The sequence below is a fragment of the Miniopterus schreibersii genome, assembly GCF_964146895.1.
Source record: "Miniopterus schreibersii genome assembly, chromosome: 12".
Taxonomy (NCBI): domain Eukaryota; kingdom Metazoa; phylum Chordata; class Mammalia; order Chiroptera; family Miniopteridae; genus Miniopterus; species Miniopterus schreibersii.
This window is the reverse complement of record NC_138112.1, coordinates 20,501,547-20,523,586: the sequence shown is the minus strand read 5'-3', so window position 1 is coordinate 20,523,586 and position 22,040 is coordinate 20,501,547. Positions and strand designations below refer to the sequence as shown.

The window sequence follows — 22,040 nt, the reverse complement described above, 5'->3', positions numbered from 1 at the left end:
TTGAAGAAAAACCTAGCAATCTATACCCGAATTGCCTTTAAAATGGGGCTCTAAATAATTTTTTAAAAATTCTTACCAAGATGTCATCCACTCATTATCCCTTAAACCTCATGAGGTTTTTTTGTTTTTTAAATACCACTGTTTATCAAACTGCAGGCTCTGGACCAGCATTATCTGAGAGCTTAAAAATGCTTAATTCTTGGGCTGTCCTGAACCTATGGACTCAATAAACTGCAGCTGAGGCCCAGCAACATGTGTTTAACAAGTATTGCCTCTCCCCCAAAACACATCCCAGTGACTGATGCATGCTCAAGTTTAAGAAAGCGATGACAGGCCAACCTTTCCCACAATTCTTGGGATGCCCTTGCTAAAAGGGCACTTTATAATGTCAAAGTTAAATCCTAGATATTTTTCCATGTATATTGTCTCCCCAAGTAGAGTGTAAAGAATCATGTCTTCAACTTTCTTCTATCAAACAACCTAGTATGGTCCAATCGTGGTCCAAAGTTTTCAAAAACTTAACTCTATGTAGCTTGATGTGCTGCTTTGAAACAGCTCCATAAAGATTTATATGCTTTCTTGTTTTCCTCCCAGGAAGGCAGCTCATGAAAGCAATCTGAATAAACAGCAAAATAAAGGTTGTTTGGCCTGAGTCAGTTATCACAAACCTGTCGTTTTAGGGCCTCACACTAAATGTAAAATGTAGATAAAGCTCATGTAGAAGGTTCAATAATGGCCCCCCAAGGTGTCTACGTCAGAATCCCTGGAATCTGTGTACGTTATCTTATAGGACAAAAAGGAGTTTGCAGATGTGATTAAGGATTGAAATGGGAGGACTATCCTGATCACCCAGGTGAGCCCAGTGATGTCTTTATAAGTGGGAGCAGAGGGAGAAACTACAACCAAAGACAGGAGACCATATCATAATGGAGGCAGAGATTTAAAAATGCTAAACTTTTGCTATTAAGATGGCAGAAGGAGCAAAGAACCACAGAATGAAAGGAACAGCCCCAGAAGCTGGAAAAGGCAAGGAAATGAATTCTCCGCTAGAGTTTCCAGAAGGAACCAGCCCTGCCAAAACCCTGACTTTAGCCAGTGAAACTGATTTTGGACTTCTAGCTTCCAGAACTGTAAGAGAATTAATCTGTACTGTTTTAAGCCACCAAGTTTGTGGTAATTTGCTAAGCAGCAATATGAAACTAATAGAAAGCTTTTGACAAGTTTTATTGTGAAATATTGGATTTTAAAAAAGGTACAAAATGTCAACAGTCAGATGTGTACAAGTACAGTATTTCAAGTCTATACATGTGAACAGCTTAACAGGTTCACCTCAGAATGCATATTTAGACCAATACAATCTAAAAAGGACTGTAATATTCACAGGCTATTAATATATAAATAACTTGAGCCAAAATGACCCACACTGGTAAATGCTAATAGCTGAAAACAAGCTAAAAAGCACAATACGGCACACCATAGTATCTCCTACAGGTCCACATTTAAAGAATATCAGCTCATTATGTCAATACACTATAGATCCAGGACTGGGACTGAACTGCTAGTTTGTACAACTGCAAAAAAAATGTTATAAAGTCATGGAATAAAGAAAGAGCATTTAATTAGTGCTAAATACTGTGAAGCCCCTAAAAGATTTTAGCAAAGCTTAATTATTTAAACTGATTTTCAATTTTCAATCTTTTACCTAAAAAAAGTGGGAAAGGGGCACCTTTCTTTTGCAGCAGCTCCAAAAAGGTATAAGAACTCTTACACATCTTATTCTAAAACCTTAATAACCACTGTGGATTGACAAATGATGATGAAACCAGAATATAAAACATTAAAACTTTAAAGAAAGATAATGCTATCTTATGAATTTAGCAAATCCTGCAAACATTAAAATCTGTGTTATGAAAGCAGTATGTAGCATTGTTGAAAGCACTAAATTTAGGAAGACCATTACATGACCTCATAAAAATAAACTGGTTTAGTTCTTCCAAGTCTTACTGATTCAGTCTTTTGCTATCACTTGAAAATAACCTAGATTATGTTTTCAAACTGGACAAAGAATTATTTGATATTACTTTATAATGAATAACCATAGGAATAACCTACTGAAACATGAGTCATGTTAAAAAACAATTACAATCATCCTGTGTTCTAAGAAAAGATGACCTTTGATGACATTCATATTCGATGCTTGTTTAAAAAGAAAAATTTCCAAAATTGATAATCGGTTTACTTCAAACAAATTTACCCTTGCCCACAAATCTCTAAGAGAAAGAACTCTTCCACTCTATCCAGTATATCTAGCAATGCCAGATGCTTTCAACTTCAACGAAAAGTCTGAACTCGCATATATTAAGTAGGAGATCAATTCCATTACAGGCTAAAAACCAATGGATCAGAATATAATTAGTCAATAATTTCCCATAACCTAGCCCACCCTACCTTAACCTTTTATAGACAATTTTAAAGACTCTTATATAATTTTCTTATAAATAGTACCTGAACCTTAAACAATATTCCAATTTATTCAAAGATAGTCACAGATTGATTTAAAAGTTATTTAATTTTTTCCAGATTTGCTTTAAACTTACAAATTATGTATGGTGTACATAAATATTAACTTACATAACCACATATTATAAGGAAAGCAGATATATGGACCACTGCAGAAAAATTATAAATTTTTAAAATTTTTATAAAAGAAAAATAAGGCAAAACACGTAACTTATGAAATATGAACATGAAGCCATATCACATAAAAATAAAATTACTCTATCAGAAGTGACTTAAAATTAAATCTTTAGGGAAGTATTTTGACATAATTCAATGAATTCAATGACCAACAACTTCCCGTATCACACAGAAACAAACCACGAAATCGTCTAAAGTCTATATGCATTATCAGTTCTTAATGCAACCTCAAACATTTTACTAGCAATTTTGATTTCCTTTTGAAATAGGCTTCTGTACATATGCATTTATATACAAACATTATTAAACATGATATTAAAACAAACTATGTACAAAATATCAGCATTCCTATAAATAAAAACATTAGGTGGCAAAAAGGCACTTGTAAGTAAAAATCCACAGTAGTTTATACAAAACAAAACACATTTTACCTTGGATACTGTACAATAAACATTAATTCCTATACCAATAATGAAAATACTAGTTTACTAACTAATGTTAATTATGTAAATCTGAAAAAACATATTTACATATTCTCTGAAGTTCATTTAATAAAAGCACCATGATTCTCTCCTAAATTAATGTTGATGCAAAGTGAAAACACAACTACCAAAAAACCAGTGTTTACCATTTTCCTTGTTTAAAAGTTTCTGTATTTCTAAATTGGAACTGTTTATCTGAAATTAGCATGGTGTAAAACAAAAATCAAAACAAAAACCCTGCTGCTATGATTTCTTAAAACCATACCTACTCTATTATTGCATGTTGCATTTTATAAAAAGCACTACTCATGCACTCCTTTACAACTGTTTAATACTATTGCTGGCAGAAAAGTTCCTGGATATCAAATTATTAAAAAGTTACTTCAAACCAGTTGAAGTTTTATTTAAATGTTTTACAACTTAAAAAATGTTGTATATCAGTTACAAAAGTGAATAGGAAACACACCAATTCATTTGGTGTGCAAAAATATTTTTCCACTACACAGAATTTAAGGGCGTCACTGAATTTTTTTCAAATTTACATTTTCAGCAGAAACATTAAATCAGTAACTTTCTCAAGGAGATGTTAGTATGCTTCCACTTTTGTCAAACTTTTTACCCTTTGACAATGCTGCAACCTGTTTGAGTAGTTCTCTGTTTTTGGCCTGTGGGAGACAAAAACATTTAAAACATTTAAGATTAACAATATCTGAAGTATTAGTTCATGCTGAAGAATACTACTTGATGCTATTTTTTTCACTTATAGAGTAAATGAAACACTCGATGAAACACTAATACAATTAAATAAAAGTATATTTAGGTTCATCTCTTTAACTATGAGTATGTAAATGGAAAATTCTAGATTGATGTATAAATGTCAATATTAATTGTCCAAGGATATAACTGTTTACCCAAAAAAGGGCAACTTAAAGTGAATCTGCTTAAAGGAGGGTAAAACTTTTACATAGAAAAAAAATATTTGGTTCTTTATCCTAAAAAACATGAAAACTATAAAAATAAGTTTTACTTTATGATAAGATCAAATGACTCAAGTGATGATCTGGGAGGAATATTTCCCCATAAACCATACAAAGTCTTTCCTTTATAATTTGAGAAGTTGTATCATCGTTTTTAGTTTCCTGAAAGGCTAAAATTTTTTCAGAATTTCACTCTGTCATCTATCTGAACTGAATTTGCACTTCATTCAAATGTTCCATCCACCACTGACAAAGACACTATCCCTGAGCCAGTGCACCGTGACAATCACTAGTGTTTAGTGAGGAGGAACTCGAAGTAGGGATCCTCAGTATTCAGAGTCCTTTCATATTTTGACTGCCTGTCCCCCTATGCAATCTCTTAACTGTGGAAATGTAAATAATAAAAACCCACCATATATACAAGTACATTAATGATTAAATACTTTTGGAGTTTTTGAGCCAAAATGGGGAGAATATTGACAACAGTTTGAAATCTGAGCACTGCCCTAAAATAACAAAATTTTAAGAGATATCCTCTGGTTTATATTTCAAAACCATTTTCCTCCCCAGGTCTCAAAGACTTCTTATTTAGATAGACACCATCTTAAAAGTAGTTTCATGAAACAGAAACCTCTGCAAGCTCTGTATTTTCATTCCACCACTCTTTTCCAAACAAACTGTCCCTAATTAAAACTTATAACCTCCAAAATACAAATATTCTTAGAGCAATCTTATATTTGTAAGTCAAACATTTTTTTTAATGTTCGACTGCATGATTAACAGTATTTCTCTGTTCGAAGTTGTTAAATAATTAAGGTGGGAATTAAGAGTTTCAATTTCAATTTCAAATTTAGAAAATCATCAAGAATTGAAAAAGATTTTTATTTTTCCCTTTAAAACTAGAGTTTGAGGAATTCATAGGACAAATCATTAAGAATGCCTTTGATAGTGCAAGTCAAGCGAGCACACTCACAATCAAGTGGTTTATTACTCAGCTGACCAGTCCTAGTCAATGTTGTAGTTCTGAATTTTCTTTTTTTAATTAAATTTATTGGGCTGACATTGGTTAATAAAATTATTATATGTTTCAGGTGTACAATTATAATTCTATTATACATCATCTGAATATTACATTGTGTGCCCACCACCCAAAGTCAAATCTCCTTTCATCACCATATAGTTGACCTCCTTTGCCCTTTGTTACCTCTTCTTCCACCCCCTTTCCTTCTGGCAACCATCAGATTGTTGTCTGTATCTCTAAGTTGTTGTTTGTTTTGTTTGCTCATTTGTTGCTTTCCATTTTATATCTCACAAATGTGAGAAAAATCATATGGTTCTTGACTTTTTCCATCTGACTTATTTCCTCAGCATATTTTCATCAAGTTCTATCCATGTTGTTGCAAATAGCAGTATTCTTTTTATTGTTAGCTACAGATTAATTTGTAACTGTAATAGACTTACTGGCTAAAAAAAAGTATCTTCAAAAACAAATTTTAAAATACAAACTTATGAAGAGCATAAAAAAGAATATGTCTGCAAATTTGCATCAAAGAGACCTCCATTGGATCTGTAAGTTATACTTATACAAAAGCATTTACAATGACATGTCAGATCATTAAAAAGTTAATCTTCAATTTTATCTCAATCATCAAGAAATAAACAAAAATGACTTTATAATTTTCATATTCTAAGTATGAAATACCAGAACTCAAATATTTGGTAATGAAAACCATTTTTCCTTTTAATTCTTTAGCCGCCGATTTTCTATTTGTATTTATATATTCAGTCTCCTAATCAAGTCACTAATAAATTCATTTGCTGATAAATTATGCAAAAATAAATGCCTTTTAGAAAAATAAACAGTGCATCAGGTGTTAACTGGAGACAAGCCCCAAGCTGTCTGTTCTAATATAGATACAATAAAAATATATTTTATAATGCAATATTTAAATATAAATACCTTAAAAATTTTTATGCTAATATTACTTCACTATGCACCCTCAAAAATCCATTAAATTATTTTAAAACTCTTAACCAAGTTAAGTTAAATGTTTAGACATGCTGGCCTAACGGAATGAATATCTGGATTAAGAACCACACATATCCTGCTTTGAATCCTCGCTCTGCTACTTACCTGCTAGGTAACCTGCAGTCTATTTTCTCACATGTAAAAAGAAACTTCACCCCCCATAACAGGAGTTGAAAGAACTAATCAAATATATAAAACACTAAGCCAAACACAAGTAGCTCACACACAGTAGGCACTCAAATGTTAGTACTTTCCTCTATCAACTTATCACCTGAATAAAAGGTAGCTTTAATTATTTGGTATTCTTGACATTTTAGATAATTTTAGGGTTGTTTTGGGGGGGGAAGGAGCTTTTATATTTTGTACAATTTTTTCTTGTGATGCTCAATGCTTTTTTTCCTCAGGTTTGATAGTTTAAAATGTTCTGAGAGCCATTGGAGCAAGGTTAATTTCCTGCTACAGGGTTCAGTTTCTTACCACAAAAAGACAAGACAAATAGTTAACTATGTTTACTCACCTACTAGTACGTGGTTGCTAAAGGGAGTAGGGTTAAAGGAGGGTACTGAACTGTAAAAGAGTATCTCCAGCAATAACAGAAAAGATATAGGAAAGTGGTCTGATAACAAAGATGAAACAGAAAACCTATATAACATGAGGTAGTAGGAAAAGTATAGGACAGGAGAAAATACAGTCAGAAGATGCAGGTTTCTATGTCACTTTGGACTAATTATGTGAACACAGCTTCATCCCACATAACTCAAAGTTACCTTAAGGAGCAAATACAACAGCCTATGTAAAATCATGTTGAAAATGTCATACTTCTAATGTAAATATCAGTCACTATTCTATCGTATGAAAATTTAGCTATCAATCAAGAGGAGGTAGGCTTAAGATGCCTATCAGGCTAAGATGTTAGAGGTTGCCCTGTGCTTACACTACAAAAAACAACAATAAGCTGCTCTTCGGAACAGTGAGAAGTCCTAAGTTTTATCACGTTTAAGTACTGCTCACAGTTTTTCTGTTACTTCATTCTGGATTTACTCCAGAGTTTCAGTTATACCACATTAAATCAGAGATCATCATTTAGAAGATTTTGTTCCCAGGTTATCATTTAGCATTAATAACTGAATGAGAAAAATAAGAATATCGTAAAACTAATACTTGCTTGGTAGGTGATAAACAAGAATGCATAAGAAACTCAATATATGGGCAATCTCTTAGGACACAGGGAAAATGGGCAGTTCCATAAATCACCATTCAACAAGTTATCTGAATGCCTACTTATGTGCCAGGTTCTATGCAAGGTTTCTCTTCAAAATTCTTTGTAATAATACAAAGAATCAAAAGTTAAACTGAGTAGACAGCGTTAAGAGTAGGCAACTTGTAATTCAAATTTCAACAGGTTCCTAAATCTACTTCTAATCTTACTCAATTTAAGCTACTTTCAAGGAAGTATGAATAATACAAAGCCAAAAGATAGAAATAGCAAATATCCCTTGGAGGGCAGTATCCTTCCTTTCCCAAGCTGCACTCTCCCATCAAGAGACTACTAGTCTGTGTGCTGGCATCTTCTGTTTTTAAAACTTCTTAAACCCTGTTACCCAAAGATTAGTTCTACAAATGTAAGAGTATAAATCAATAGAATATGTAATTAATTTAATGTGGTCTAATTTCTAAATTTATGAAACCTAGGTGAGTAAAAGCTTGGATGCTCTCCATCTCTGTGTGCCAGACATCAGATACTACCTTCTTTGAAAACTGTGGTGACGCTTGGCTTCAGCATTCAGTTGTTCTCTATATTAAAATCCTACCAAGTATATATGTTTGGTAGTATTTTGAGGCTGACCTAGACACCTTATATCACTGCAAACAGTGTAAATTTCCTCCACTTGAGGTCCCTGAAAATTGGTTTTCTACACTCACCTCCCCTTCCCATTATCTGGGAGGAAATAGGAAGAATAACTGCATAATGTACTAAAGACCTTGTTTTTATAAGTCTGATTTTTAATGTTTTGCTTTTCAATGATCAATTGAACATACTGCAATGACACCCTCCTCTAAAAACTTCATTTGAAGTTAAGGCAGAAGTTTTCAGAATTAATATACTTAATCCCCTATCGAGTGATTTCAAGCAATAACTTTTTTTTAAAAAATATGATTTTATTGACTTCAGAGAGAGGAAGGGAGAGAGCTGGAAACATCAATGATGAAAGAGAATCCCTGAAAGGAGTCGGCTGCCTCCTGCATGCTCCCAACTGGGGATCGAGCCTGCAACCTGGGCATGTGCCCTGACGGGGAATCAAACTGTGATCTCCTGGATCATAGGTCAATGCTAAACCTCTGAGCCACACTGGCTGGTCTCAAGCAATAACTTTTAATGGGAGCAGGATTAAAAACTACTGCAAAGTCTAAATCAAAGCTGAAAACGCACCAAATATGCATAAAATAGGATTACCAATACCAGTCTAAGAAAATGAATACTATTAACAAAGTTTAGCCTTCCTTGCCTAACAGTTTACATAAACGTCACTTACCTGAAGCTGTTCCACAGTTTCTTTGTGAGCTTTTTCCATACTGTTCATCTTTGTTCTCAAGTTTGACTCTTGGTACTGAAAGTCTGCCTTTAGTTCAGTTAACTGATTAAAAACCAAACAAAAAAACCACATATATGTATACGTATATATATATGAACATACACAAATAGACTATTTTAAATATTCTTCACAATAAACTCACAATTCATTAAAAAAGTGGAAGATGTCAACAGTGGTTTCCTGAGTTTTATAACTTATCTAGAATTTGTTTTGTGAAATGATGAATTCTATCTACTTTAGTATAATTTTAATGTTAAGATGATATTAAACCATCAGTAAAACTTTTGAGAAGTTGCCTTTTTGTTTCTATTTAAAGGACTTTACCGGAGTGTTTGGCAAGTGGTATGCCAACAGGAAAGCTTAAAGGTTAATAATTTGAAAATGCTTCAATTAAAATGTACTTTATGTTATATGTAAACAAAGTAAACAATAAAACTGGTTTCGAGTTAAAATAATTTCTCAGTGATTAAGAAACAAGTTTCACCCAGAGCAAGTCCAAAGAGAAATGATCTTATGAACCAAGAGCTAAATTGCTTTCATTTGACAATGTATGATAGAATTATGCATCCAATTCCAACTAATATTCGAGGTAAAAAAGGAGAACAAAGCACAAATACAACTAATAAATAATAAGAAAGGAAAAGGGGTTACTTTAAAATTTGGGCTAAATTACACAAATGTAAGAAAAAAGCAAAGAAGGCGACATGACAGTTGTTCATATATATGTCAATGACACACAAAAATAGAAAATCTCATGACTTTACAGTGAAAAGTAAGTTGGTATTATGTAATTCCACTATCAGAACCAGGTATAAGAAAGCTTCTGGATAGTTTCACATGATTTTTATTATGTAAGCTTTAAGGTTTGCAGGTTTTTTTTATAATTCTGTAGTAGCCAATAATCTGAAAGATGTACAACAGCAAAAAGAGAGGAAGTCATAGTGTCTTATATTCTTACTCTCTGAATAAAAGCCAATGCTTTCATCAGATTCAAACAACAACTGAATTCTCGCTTTTCTATAGTACAAAGGAATTCCTGTTCAGAAATGCCAATTCACATCAGAACAGCTAAGATAATTATCCTAGTTCCTATATTCTGTGAGTTGCCTTCGGGATTACAAATTTCTGAAAGACAAGAACTGTTTCTTATTTACTCATCTTTGTATCTTCATGATTAGTATGTGCCTGGCTCTAGAAGTCACTAAATAAAGTGAAATAAATTTAAGAAAATAACTTGGTTGTCTTAAATTTACATTGAAAGAAAAAATTGCAAATATGAAGTTATACAAGGCTTACAATTATTACTTTCCTGACAACACTAATTCCCATACCCACTAGTGTTTTGGAAGAAATAAGGAATACTAACAAAAGCAGAAAACTCAATGAAGTGCACCACTAACATAGGACAGTTATGCTGGGAAAAAGAAAAGTCGCTACTAAAAAAGTCAAAATTCCACAATTCATTACTACTTGGTTTTGGAATCATTACTATAGTAACCTTACCATTTTATTCAACTTTTATCTAGGTTAATACAGATATACCCATTTTAGTGCAATAGAAATGTCTAACATTTTGTGCATGAAACAAATTTCCATAAAAGCTCATTAATTTAAAAAATCCTGCAGTTAATAGAAATTACCCTAAAAAATATGACACTTATAACTATCCTATTTTTATCTTATGTTAATCCTAAATTTCCTATACTGAAATTGCTTAAAATAAGGTACAAAAGTATTAAAATAAACTTAAATCCTCTAATCATCAAGGTGTGGGAAATATAGCATAAAAGTTGTCAAATGCCAGCGGTAAAAGCTAGCTCAGACTGAAACGCTATTATAGATACTCGGAACAGGTAATTCATGTATATATTCATAATTATGTCTTGTTTATAATTTTAAAATGAATGTTTTTAATCTTTTCCTACTGCATAAGATGTCTGAAATAGATCAAACTACTCTAGGACCAATAAAATAAGTACAAAAATAGGCTCTACCCTCAAAGATGACCAAACATTAGTAACAGCAGCTATGAGCACTTACACATGCCAGGAGATGGAGTAAGTACTTCACATTTTCATTTCATTGTTAACAACCATCCCATGAGATGGAATTAATACTCTCATTTTTAAAATGAGAAAATTGAGGCCCAATGAGGTGAAAGCATTCTGCTTAAGTTCACCCACAAAGTATTAGAACTTTTCACTAAATAGACAACATATTTGATTTTCTTAATCTAACTGATAAACAAAGTCCCAATAAATACACTTACTTCCTACAAAATTATCTTACACACCTAATGCTAATCACTAACTAAAACACAGGAAATTTCCACAGCATTACTTTTCACCAGTTATTTGACCTCTACTTAAATACGTGATTGGAATATCAAAGTCTATATTCAATTGCTCTCTTAAATCATAAGAATTCACATAATATATCATTTACATCTCATTTTCAAATTAAGACATTAGACCCTATTTTAAATTACAGGCTTACTGACAACTAACGCTCAGAAATTATTACAATTCTAATCAACTCTCAATTAACTCTTAGAACAAAAATTCTGAAAGACTATTTTACTTATCTTCACTAGATGGCTTAGGTTCCAATTTGGGCTTTTGTAATGTGTCTTATAAGAATCATGCATAACAAACATTACCAAATTAATGAAAGTCTATTAAAATTTGCAATTAACAAGCGAGAGTCAATATGTAAATCTTACCAGGCTTCAGTGAACCATGTTCTTACCTTTTTATCTTTTTCTAAAATGGTCTGGTCTCTCTGCTGTAAGAGACGCTTAAGTGACATCACTTCTTCTTTCAGTTGGCTTATAAGGACAAAATTGTCTGTTCCCCCACTATCTGCTGACTGATTTATAGAGCTACTAAAAAGAAAAAAAGTAAAACACAGTTAAATGAAGTAGAAGGAAAATGAGCAGGTGTTCAAATTGCATAAATTAGACAATTCCACAAACATCCTTAAAGCTAATGCAAAAAAATATGTACCTGACAGAAATGGATGCAACTGGCAAATTACCTTACTAATGGCACACATTACATACACCTGCAGAAATATAATTCAGTATTAGCTTTTAGGGGGTCAATACTTCTAGTGTAAAGCAATAGGCAGCCAATTTGTACAGTAACATCAGCAAACTTTTGGCTAATGAACTAAAACAAAGTCACGCTCATAATACTTTAAATCTAAAAACATTTTCCAAGCAGGTCAATTTAAAATATCACAATTAGATTTGTGTTTCATTGAATAATAATTAAGATAAAAAGAATGTTCTCTATTCAGATTTGTTTTCCTGTTTTCAAAACCCAAATTTATTTCCCAAATAGAACAACATAGTTCAGTGCCACTTTCTTATTGCCAAAATTAAGTTAAAAAATTTTATGCTTACTCTTCTGGATGACTCAAAAAAGTCAATGTAGAAGATATATGTTTCTATTCTTTTACCTAGTAATTACTGGCAATCAACCATAACTGTTCCACTAAGTTGAATTTTCGCTAAAGGAATTCATTTTTACCTATCTCCATTAGATGGCTTAGATTCCAATTTGGGCTTTTTCTTTGGAGTTTCATTCTGAATTGCTGCAGAGGATTTATGGCTGAAACCAAACATTAATAAGAAAAATTAGAGTAAAAAGGGCTGAGGCACCAAGTGATAAGTTATTATTCTTCTCCTAAAATGTTACCAAATATCACTGATTTTTTAAAAGCCTAAGTAACAAGGTTAAAGGGCTGTCACATTTACAAAATACTTTTCAAAACACTTCAGAAACTATGTTAACATATTTACCTCTGTTTCCACAGTCCCTGCTCTTGTTCTGGACTCAGATTGCTGATTCTGAAAAATATATAAATGACACATAACAACAACACTTACTTAATACTAACAGCATTCTTCTCAATGAAATCACATTATATATGATTATCTTTTGTTCAGAGAAAGGCATATTCAATTAAGTTTTCAGAGTAAGCAAATATATATTGGATAAGTCACATTCTAATAAGATAAATTTTAATCAGATGACTACGAGCCTTCCTAAGTTCTTCAAAATGGTACAAACATAGGGACTGAATTTTATTTTAATGAGGACCTCCAAATTCAGTTTAATATCATACTAAGGGTATGGGGTATATGACTATGAAACACAACAGGGTGCCCCATACTTAGGCTGCCCTTACTATTTCAGACAGATACTCTACCATTAGGGTCAAGGCCTTCCTAATAACCCTACATGAAGATTCTTCCTTTGGAGTAACTCAAGTTGCTCAAAATAGTGTGTCAAGTTGAACAAGGAAACACCTTAATTTCCTTGTTTCTTGCCTACTTTTCCTAAGAACTCTCTCCAAAGTCCCTAGACCTTTCTTTAGTCAGTACTCTGAAGAAGTCACGCTGAAAATATTGGGAAATTTCATAGCAACAACTGATTTAAGATTTACTTATAATTAGTACTTACTACATCTCTTCAATTATGCCATATTAATATAACCACTTTGTAATGCACTATGAATCCTACAAACTTTCCCCTTGTACTTGCGCATTAGCCAACTCTTCGTTAACCCCGAGTTTACTGACTCAACATGTATAGAGCATCTCCAATGTACCAGACACCCTGTATTTACACAATGTAAGAGATGTTAGAAGACCTGGGTTGTGTGGCCTTTTGCAAGGTACTTAAAATTCTTCGGCCTCAGTTCCCTCATCTATAAAGTAGGTATAATATATATGAGGGTTAAATGAGTTATGTATGTATAAGTACAGTGCTAGCACATACAATAACTAGAATATATATGTGCGTGTATAAAACTTTCTATTGTATAGAAGTTTTTTTAAAGCAAAAGTGAAAAAACATGCTCTTAAAAATCACCTCTAAGTAAATAGCAAGTTGGGGAATTAATTCTCTAATCTACGAACTTGAGTTTTTCTTTACTTGTGGCAATGTATGGCAACCTTACTAAGGAATTCATTTTGTTTCTTTCAAAAATTTAATTATAGTATTAGCAAACCACATAATGGCACATGAATTAATAGCACTATCCAGATTTCAAAGTGAGAATAATCACATTAGTAATAGTTGAACAGAAACACTTAGAATTTTCATCCTTACTTTCTGAGGTGGGCCATTCCTGGATCCAGACTGACCAGAATTTCTTCCCTTCCCCTCTTCCATCACTATGTATCACAATATGTATGTTCCTCATAATTGTTCTAATCCACTGAACTTAAGGTAGGACCCCACAAACTGGTTGACTACATGCCAAAGATCTATATGTATCAAATACAAAACAGTACTTGTATTTCTTAAGTAAGCAAAAGGAAAAAGAGTCAGTACCATCCTCTTTCCCTTGACTTTTGAAATCTGTCATTTTTAAAAGATTAAGTTATTGTCACAGAATTTGATCTTCATAAACATACTCTGAGTCTGTCCTTTCACATCACACTAAGACACATTTATCTGTAAAGGACAAAGGAAAGGGACATTTCAGCTGAGTCTTAGGAGTAGGTCTGCCGGATACCATTTGTCATATTTTTTATTAAAGCGAGAAGCAAAAACAGGAAAGTTTTATGTTACTTTGCTCCTTGGGATACTCTGATATAAAGACAAGATTTCTTCAAAATAGCCAGATTAAAAGTCACTATTTGGTCTACCACTGTTACATCCAGAAAGCACAACACAGTAAGGCAAGTGGAAAAATTACTCCTGTAGTAAACAACGTCGGGGCCTCAATAATACCCTATAATCTAATAATGTGTTTGCCTTGATTTAAAATCATATTTTAACTAGAACCATATTATATTCTGAATATATCACTGTGTTCCTAACTATGGTAGGCATCAGTTTTCTGTAAATAAAATTAAGTTTTGCCTACCTAGAACTTTAAAGACCTGTAGAGAAATTTGGGAAAAAACAGTGAATTCTTCTGAAAATCTGTGTATCATGCTCCTGTGCTCTCCATTTAAATTTGTGTTCATGTTTCAATATTCTTGATTTTTCCCTGATGAGTAAAGCCACACTTAAAAACCTTTATACTACACACATAAAGTGTTAAGATATTACTACAATATAATTCCCCCCAACACTTTAAAAATCAGGTAGTTCTTTATATTTGAATAGACTTGCCATGTGTTTTTTAAAGCTACAGCAAAACACCACCAGTTTAAAAAATTACTTCTCACACTTTGAGAACCTTCAAGATTTAGAATGTTTCTATCATGGTCACAAATGATAGTATTACAATCTGTTCTCAAAAATACTGAATTTACATTTCCTAGTCTCTGGTTTAATTTTGTTTTAACTAAAACAAATTAATGATAACAAAGGTAAGTAAAAATTTTACAAGTAAAGTCCTAACAATTATTTAAATAAAAATAAAAAAAAAAGAAAATTGCCCCTGCCGGGTGGGTGGCTCAGTTAGTTAGAGCACCATCCCACCCACCAAAAAGGCTTTGGGTCCGATCCCCAGTCGGGGCTTGTACGGGAGGCAACCGATTGATGTTTCTCACATCGATGTTTCTTTCTTTCTCTCTCTCTCTCTCTCTCTCTCTCTCTCTCTCTCTCTCTCTCCCTCCCTCCCTCCCTCCCTCCCTCCCTCCCTTCCTCTCTCTCCAAAAATCAATAAATATATCCTTGGGTGAGAATTAAAAAAACACACAGACAATTGAGGCTTTAAAAAAAAAAATCATCACCTGAGGAAGATGTGCTTGTATTCTGACTCCATGAAATTCCCTAAATGTTGTATCTTTATTATAACGGTAAATAGCTAAACACAGTCTATGTGCGTAATTTAATACACTGAATAAAGTGGGGAAACAACCCTAGACGCTCAAGAAGTTTACTGTGTACAATGGAAACGAGCACATAGCTAGTATTTGGCATTAAATGCCTGAATTTTAGAAAACATGATTTCAAAGTACTTACTTGTGATGGCTACTGCTGTGCCGATGGTGATGGTGATGATGGTGGTGATGATGTTTTGAATGATGCTGGTCTTTCTCCGTAAGAGACGAAGATGATGAATTTGAATGCGAAGATCCCAGGCTCTTCCTTTGTTCTTTTGTCTTCTGTAAAACTCTTTTGTATGATAGAGTACAGAGCCAGCATAATAACTTTCCATCAACCTATTTAAAGAAAATGTTTGTATTAGATTAAATGTACCTATTACCTGGCGATAAGTGAAACTAGGTAATATAAAGCGCTAAACTTCTAGCTATATTTCTATTTCTCTCCATCTCCCCCCCACCCAGGGTTGCAAAATGGAAGTAAAATTAGACTTTTCTGAAATTTGGGAAGTCATAAAATTGGTGAGGATGATATAGACTTCCATTAGTTTTGAGGCATTTTTTACTTTGGAGAAAGAAACTTGTTTTCTTATTATGAAAATGAGAATAAATTGATAGCATATTTCAAAGAAATATTACTGAAGCACTAGCTTTAATTCTTAAATCACTGTGTAATTACTAAAATAGCAAAGTATTTCTCACTACAGTAAAAACTGTTGATTTACAGATCAAAGGAGAGCTTGAATGACATATTCCGTCGATTCTCATTATTCACAGATTTCACATTAGTAAATTCATCACCTACTTGCTAAAATGTATCTGTAACCCCAAAATCAACTTGCAGCGCTTTCGTGATCATTCATGCACACGCACAGAGCAGCAAACAATTTGTGCCGCTGGATGGCAATCTTCCCAGCTCAGGTAGAACAAGGTGATGCTCTGCTGCCTTCTTCTTTTAGCTCTCATACTGTAAACAAGTGTCTTTCTCATGGTCTATTAGTGCCACTTTTTTGCATTTTGTGCTTATCAGTAATTTCACTGTTTAAAATGGTTCCCAGGTGTAGTGACATGATGTGTAGTGTTCCTAAGCACAAGAAGGCTGTGATGTACCTTATGTAGAAAATACACGTTAGATAAGCTTTATTCAGGCATAGTTATAATGCTGTTTGCTATGAGTTCAACTTAATCAATCAACAATATATATTAAGGTCTGTTTAAACAGAAATACACACAAAACAAAACAAGATTATGTCCTGATCACCATGCTGTGACCAGGGGCAAAAACCTAATCCTGTAATTGCCCGTAGGAGCAACAGCTCAGTATTCACAAAGTGAAAGTTAGCAGCAACTTTACCCAACGCTACTATAAAGAACAGGAATCAACTGTACATGTCAAGGGGGGGGGAAGAGACTTCTTTCCAAAATTATTAAGACTAAACCTACAAAAATAAAGTTAAGTTTCTGCCTTCTATTTGTTCACCCCAAAAGTGCTGGAAGGACATTTCTACAACTAGGGGACATATATTGCTGTGGGAGCAGCTAGGGGGGTTCCTCAGAGACAGTCACCTCTAAATTAACTGAAACTGAGACAATAGGAGGTCTGTGTGAATGCTGATCAGCAGAGGAATGTCATAAAGAAAAACAATGATTTAAAATGAGCCCTAAATCAAAAGGCCCAAGACTAACTTTGAATTATACATGTTAATGTGCCATCAGGTAGTTTTCCACACCATTAACACCAAATAACTTGCAAAAGGGTAAGTAGCTGAAAGGATTTAAAAGCAGTAATTCTCCCAAACCAATTGTTAGATAACCAAGTAGTACAGAACAGCCACCACAAAATGTTTTTTAAAGTACAGTAATCTCAGTTGATCAACATGAATCTAATGGGGTGCAAAAAAGGAGAAAATGCAGTTCCTGCACTTTCATTTAACTACCTGCTTTCAGGGATCCAAAGAATACACCAAGTCGCAGTAGTGTATTCATTATAATGACTTCCAATTTGTTGGTGTTTAACTTAATTTCCAGCATACGTCATAGCATAAATAAAACATACCTTTCTTCTTCCTTCCTCCTTCCGATCAAAAGCACATTGTTGTTTGCACTGTTCACAGGTCTGAGGTGGTCCATATTTCTTTTCTGAATTTGTGCAACGCTGACATTTCGTACCAATAAATGCTGCAATTATGTTACAGTACTGACAAGGCTTAGGCTGAAAAACAGATATATATTTTTCTTAAGCAAGACATTTTAAAATATTAAAAACTTGCTGCATAAAATATACCCCGTGTACAGACCTATTTCTGGAATTAAGGAAACTAATAGGTAAAAAAAAAAAATTTTTGTCAAATACAGGAAGTCCTCAGTTAACATCATTGATAGGTTCCGTGACTTGAAGCAAATGATGCATATCGAAACCAATTTTACTATAGGGTAAAATATCATATTCAATGACATAACATTTCAATGTTTATAATGTTTCTATTCATTTAGTAAAATTTATTTTTAATTATGAAACTTTCTGTTAATCTATTGAATAGTTTAAAAAGACCATGAGAAACATTTATGATTTGCAATATATGTTATACAATACAAAAACTACAGGGGTAAAGGTCTTAAAGAATGAAAACAGAGGTACACATTGATAGAAAATTTTCATGTAACCAATATTTGGGGAATAAACTTCTAATTTAATATCCTGGTTGGCTTAGTCACTATACCATTTATTCAAAAAACATTTACACAGGTACAGATGATGCAAGAAATATATACTAAAGGTGAGCTTTCAACTTTTAAAAATTGGCATAAGCACACCTTGGTTTTCTTTGATTAACTGTGAAAAGACAATTAAGGATTTTATAGAGCCTGAAGGTCAACACTTTGCCTAATCATGATTGTAACAGACCAATAATGACTGTAGTATACGTGTAAGAAAAGAAATTTGTATTAGAAAAATGTGATGACTTTTGTGAATAAATGCCTTAATTGTTCCGCTATATAAAAATTGTTGGATGTTCTGAAGAAGAGAGAAAAGCACGATTATGCAAACTTTATCAATAAGTAGGTTCTCCAGAACCAAGAATTTATTACATATGAATCTTTAATGAATTCACCTTGCATTTCAATATATATAAAACATACACATGACTGTTTTTATTTTATTTTTTAAAAATATCTTTTTTGATTTCAGAGAGAGGAAGGGAAAGGGAGCGAGAGATAGAAACATCAATGGTAAGAGTCACTGATTGGCTGCCTCCTGCGGACCCCCTACTGGGGATCTAGCCTGCAACCCGGGCATGTGCCCTGACCAGGAATTGAACTTTGATCTCCTAGATCATAGGTCGATGCTCAACTGCTAAGCTACGCTGGCAAGGCTATGACTGCTTTTAAATGTTGTCATCCTCCCCGTAGACTGTCTATAGAAAATTTATTTCCTGAAATATTTTGACCTGTTGAAATATTTAAGAACATAACTATATATACATATATATATATATGTATATATATGTATAAGTTCACCTGTATGAAAAACATTGGCTAGTAACAATAACATGAAACAAAAATAAATGACATACTTACCGTGCCAAACTGCTTCACGTTTTGAGCACACTTCTTACAAATTGTATTAGTTTTGCTGAAAAGGAAATTGTAGGTGATCAAATTTATGCAGCTTTCTGAGATAATTAGCATGAGGTTGAACTAAAGAAGATAGAGTACAACTTGTTTTAGTAGTACTTAAAACTCACTCTAAAAAGAACCAACAATTTTTTAAAAATACAAACATAAGGATCTTTTTAGGGTTGTCTATTATTCAAATTTACTCCTATTAACTTAAGAAAGCAATTGCGGTGCCGCAAGAATTTTTAAAACATGAAATACCTGACTACTTAGTCAGGGGAACTGACCTCTTTTCCCTTATTGCCAAATAAAAAAATAACAGCCCTGGCTGGTGTGGTCAGTGGTTAGAGCACTGGCCTGTACATGGGAGGGTCTCAGGTTCAATTCCAGGTCAAGGGCCCATCCTGGGTTGCAGGTTCGATCCCCAGCCCCTCTGGGAGAGGGCAAGAGGCAACCAACGATGTGCATCTCTCACACTGCTGTTTCCCTGTCTCTCTCCCTCCCTCCCTCCCTCCCCCCCTCTCTCTCTCCCCCCTCCCTTCCCCCCTCCCTTCCATTGTCTCTAAAAAAATCAATGGAAAAAATATCCTTACTCTTTGGGTGAGGATTAAAAGATAATAGCAACAGCCAACATAACAATAGCCAGCCGGTGTGAATAAATGAAATACCTATTTTTTTTTGGTCAGATCCACAAAAAATATATTTTTTGGCGTGCTGCAGAATTTTAGTAATTAGTTTACATGTGCCATGAGATGAAAAAGGTTGAAAATCACTGAATTAAGATAAATGTTCTTTACACATTTTCATTATGCATTTCTGATAAACAAAACAGTCTTAATGTTTCATATCTTGTTGCAAGATCTTCACACTTGCTACCATTTTTGGAGAGCACTACATGTCAGTGTCTACCTAACCTTCCGGGGGGCCTTCTCCACAAGCATGCCCACACCAACTTATGAAGAAATTACTTGTTCTTCTCTTAAGTTCCCCTCTTGTGTGTACTCTAATTTTCTTGCAGGAACTATCGTATTAAAAATCCCAGATTTCACTCTTGGAAGGTAGTTGGCAACACTATAGGCCTTCCCTCAGGTCCGTGTCAGCACTAACATTGAGCCACTTTTTTAGCTTAGTACCTGCTTACATTTGAATTTCTTGTTATCAAGGCTATACATTTTCCATATAAGAATTTATTTCCTCATGTTCAAACTGAAGTCTAGATGTAAAATAACCATTAAATTTTTTTTGGTCAACATTCTCTCTTCCACGACTTAAAAGTTAAGAAGTTAAAACATTTTTCAAAAAATACTTTAATACAAATATGGAGTTACAACCCCCAAGTATTCTCGACAGACAATACATTGTCTTTAACAGTCAAAAACTGTTCAGCATACAAACCTCTCTTGTTGAAATTCTGATCTGCAGTAAGTACATTTTACAATAGGATGCGCAATCCGACATTCCTGTAATAAGACAGTGAATTTATCAGTATCTGTATCAAAGTCCCAAGTTTCACTTTTCTGGTTTAAAATCATTACCTAACCTAGTCAATGCCTAAAACATTAATAAAATCTGTCCCCCAGTGTAGACAACTGGGTGATTTATCATACAAGTGGTGTAATTCCTTAGGGAAGTCGTAGGTGTCTTTGTCTTTATTAGATGTGGGGGCTATGCTACTGATAAAGCTGTCAGGGCCGATTTCAAGCATTGGTTAAATGTGAAACTACTTATTATTTTGCACCGTTGCTCACAGACAGCATCCCGGCTTTAATGGGATGGGAGGAGCTCCAAATCATAGAGCATTCTGTTCCCAAGCCAGTCGCTTCGCTTTCCTGGACAGGGAAGAAGGATGCCATCAGCTTTGCTGCTTCAGGTTCCTAGCAAGAAAGTGCAAAAACCGTCCCCTGCCTCCCGGTGGAAGGAGAGGACAGACCAGGCAAAGAAGGAAAAAAAAAAAAAGAGATAAAAAAACCATCTCCACCCCAGGGTCTCTGCGGCATAGACAGGTGGCTGTCTCAGTCAGCCCCACCCCTGAGACCCCTGAATGTTGTTAGGGCCCGGACCCCTCCTGGGGCGCCTGGAAGAGGGCAGGTTTCTGTCTTCCTCTCAGGGGCCTCTCCCAGCTGTTGCCCAGGTCATCCGCTAAAGGGGGTCCTCGGGTGAGGGGGCGAGGGCTCCAAACCCCCAAGGCGCCGGCAAAGAGAGCGGGGCTGCAGTGCAGCGGCTCCCCAGCTCCCTCGGGCTGCGGCCGAGGAAACCCCGCCCGCCCGCCGCCCAGCGCCCACGGACCTTGCAGAGCTGCTGGCCCTGGGAGAGCTCCTCGAAGGGATAGCGCTGGGTACACTTGGTGCAGGCGTAGAGGGCCGAGGCCGCCATCCTGCTCCTCAGTCTCCTCCTCCACCGCCGCCCGCTCCGAGGCGGGGCCCTACGGGGAACTCGGGCGCCGCCGCCCGGGCCGCGGGCTCCTCCTCCTCCCCCTCCCCCTACCTCGCGCCCACCAGGGCCTCGTCCGCAGCCCAGGTCCTGTGGACGCCGCCGTCTCCCTCCGCCTCCACTTCCGCCCCAGCCCACCAAGTGACGCCGTCCCAGCAGCTCCCGCTTAGGCCCCGACAGCGGCGGAGGGAGACGAAGCGGGTAGTTCGCTGCAGTTTAGGTGCGCGGCAGCGGATCCGCTTCCTTCTCGGCCTCCCTTCCCCATCCCTGATTAGCTGGGGGAGCTTCTGCGTCACTCGGCCGCTCCTCCCAACCCCTAACCCCGGCGACGCAGGGAGCTCCCACAAAGGGAGGAAGTCGCTGGCCAATAACAGCCGGACGCTCTGGACGCGGGAAAGCCGCTTTAAACTCGCCCCGCCC

The 22,040-nt window shown here is 35.1% G+C and overlaps 1 protein-coding gene across 3 annotated transcripts; it reads right to left on the bottom strand.

Annotated features, from left to right (window-relative positions):
* Positions 1–1,206: 1,206 nt before the first annotated feature.
* On the bottom strand, positions 1,207–21,834 carry FAM76B (family with sequence similarity 76 member B). 3 transcript variants are annotated; one of them, XM_081152648.1, is made up of 10 exons: positions 21,477–21,834; positions 20,586–20,650; positions 19,152–19,206; positions 17,629–17,784; positions 15,712–15,911; positions 12,585–12,632; positions 12,313–12,393; positions 11,528–11,663; positions 8,720–8,821; positions 1,207–3,844 (listed from the first exon to the last, which is right to left on the bottom strand). In XM_081152648.1, exons 1-10 carry the CDS (start codon positions 21,561–21,563, stop codon positions 3,755–3,757), a joined length of 1,020 nt encoding a protein of 339 aa, XP_081008774.1. In that variant the 5' UTR covers positions 21,564–21,834; the 3' UTR covers positions 1,207–3,754. The 3 variants fall into 3 exon arrangements, with proteins under 3 accessions (XP_081008774.1, XP_081008773.1, XP_081008772.1); XM_081152647.1 differs by having other exon boundaries at positions 11,528–11,660; positions 21,477–21,653; XM_081152646.1 differs by lacking the exon at positions 21,477–21,834 and adding an exon at positions 20,939–21,090.
* Between the last annotated feature and the right edge of the window lie 206 nt (positions 21,835–22,040).

Excerpts from the sequence above, each read along its gene's own strand:
- FAM76B (XM_081152646.1), bottom strand. The coding sequence starts at position 21,043 with ATGGCATCCTTCTTCCCTGTCCAGGAAAGCGAAGCGACTGGCTTGGGA. Across the intron at positions 11,664-12,312 it reads AAGCCATCTAATGGAGATAG|TAGCTCTATAAATCAGTCAG; the intron begins GTAAAAATGAAT and ends TTTTCTTTTTAG. Across the intron at positions 3,845-8,719 it reads AAACTGTGGAACAGCTTCAG|GCCAAAAACAGAGAACTACT; the intron begins GTAAGTGACGTT and ends TGTCTCCCACAG.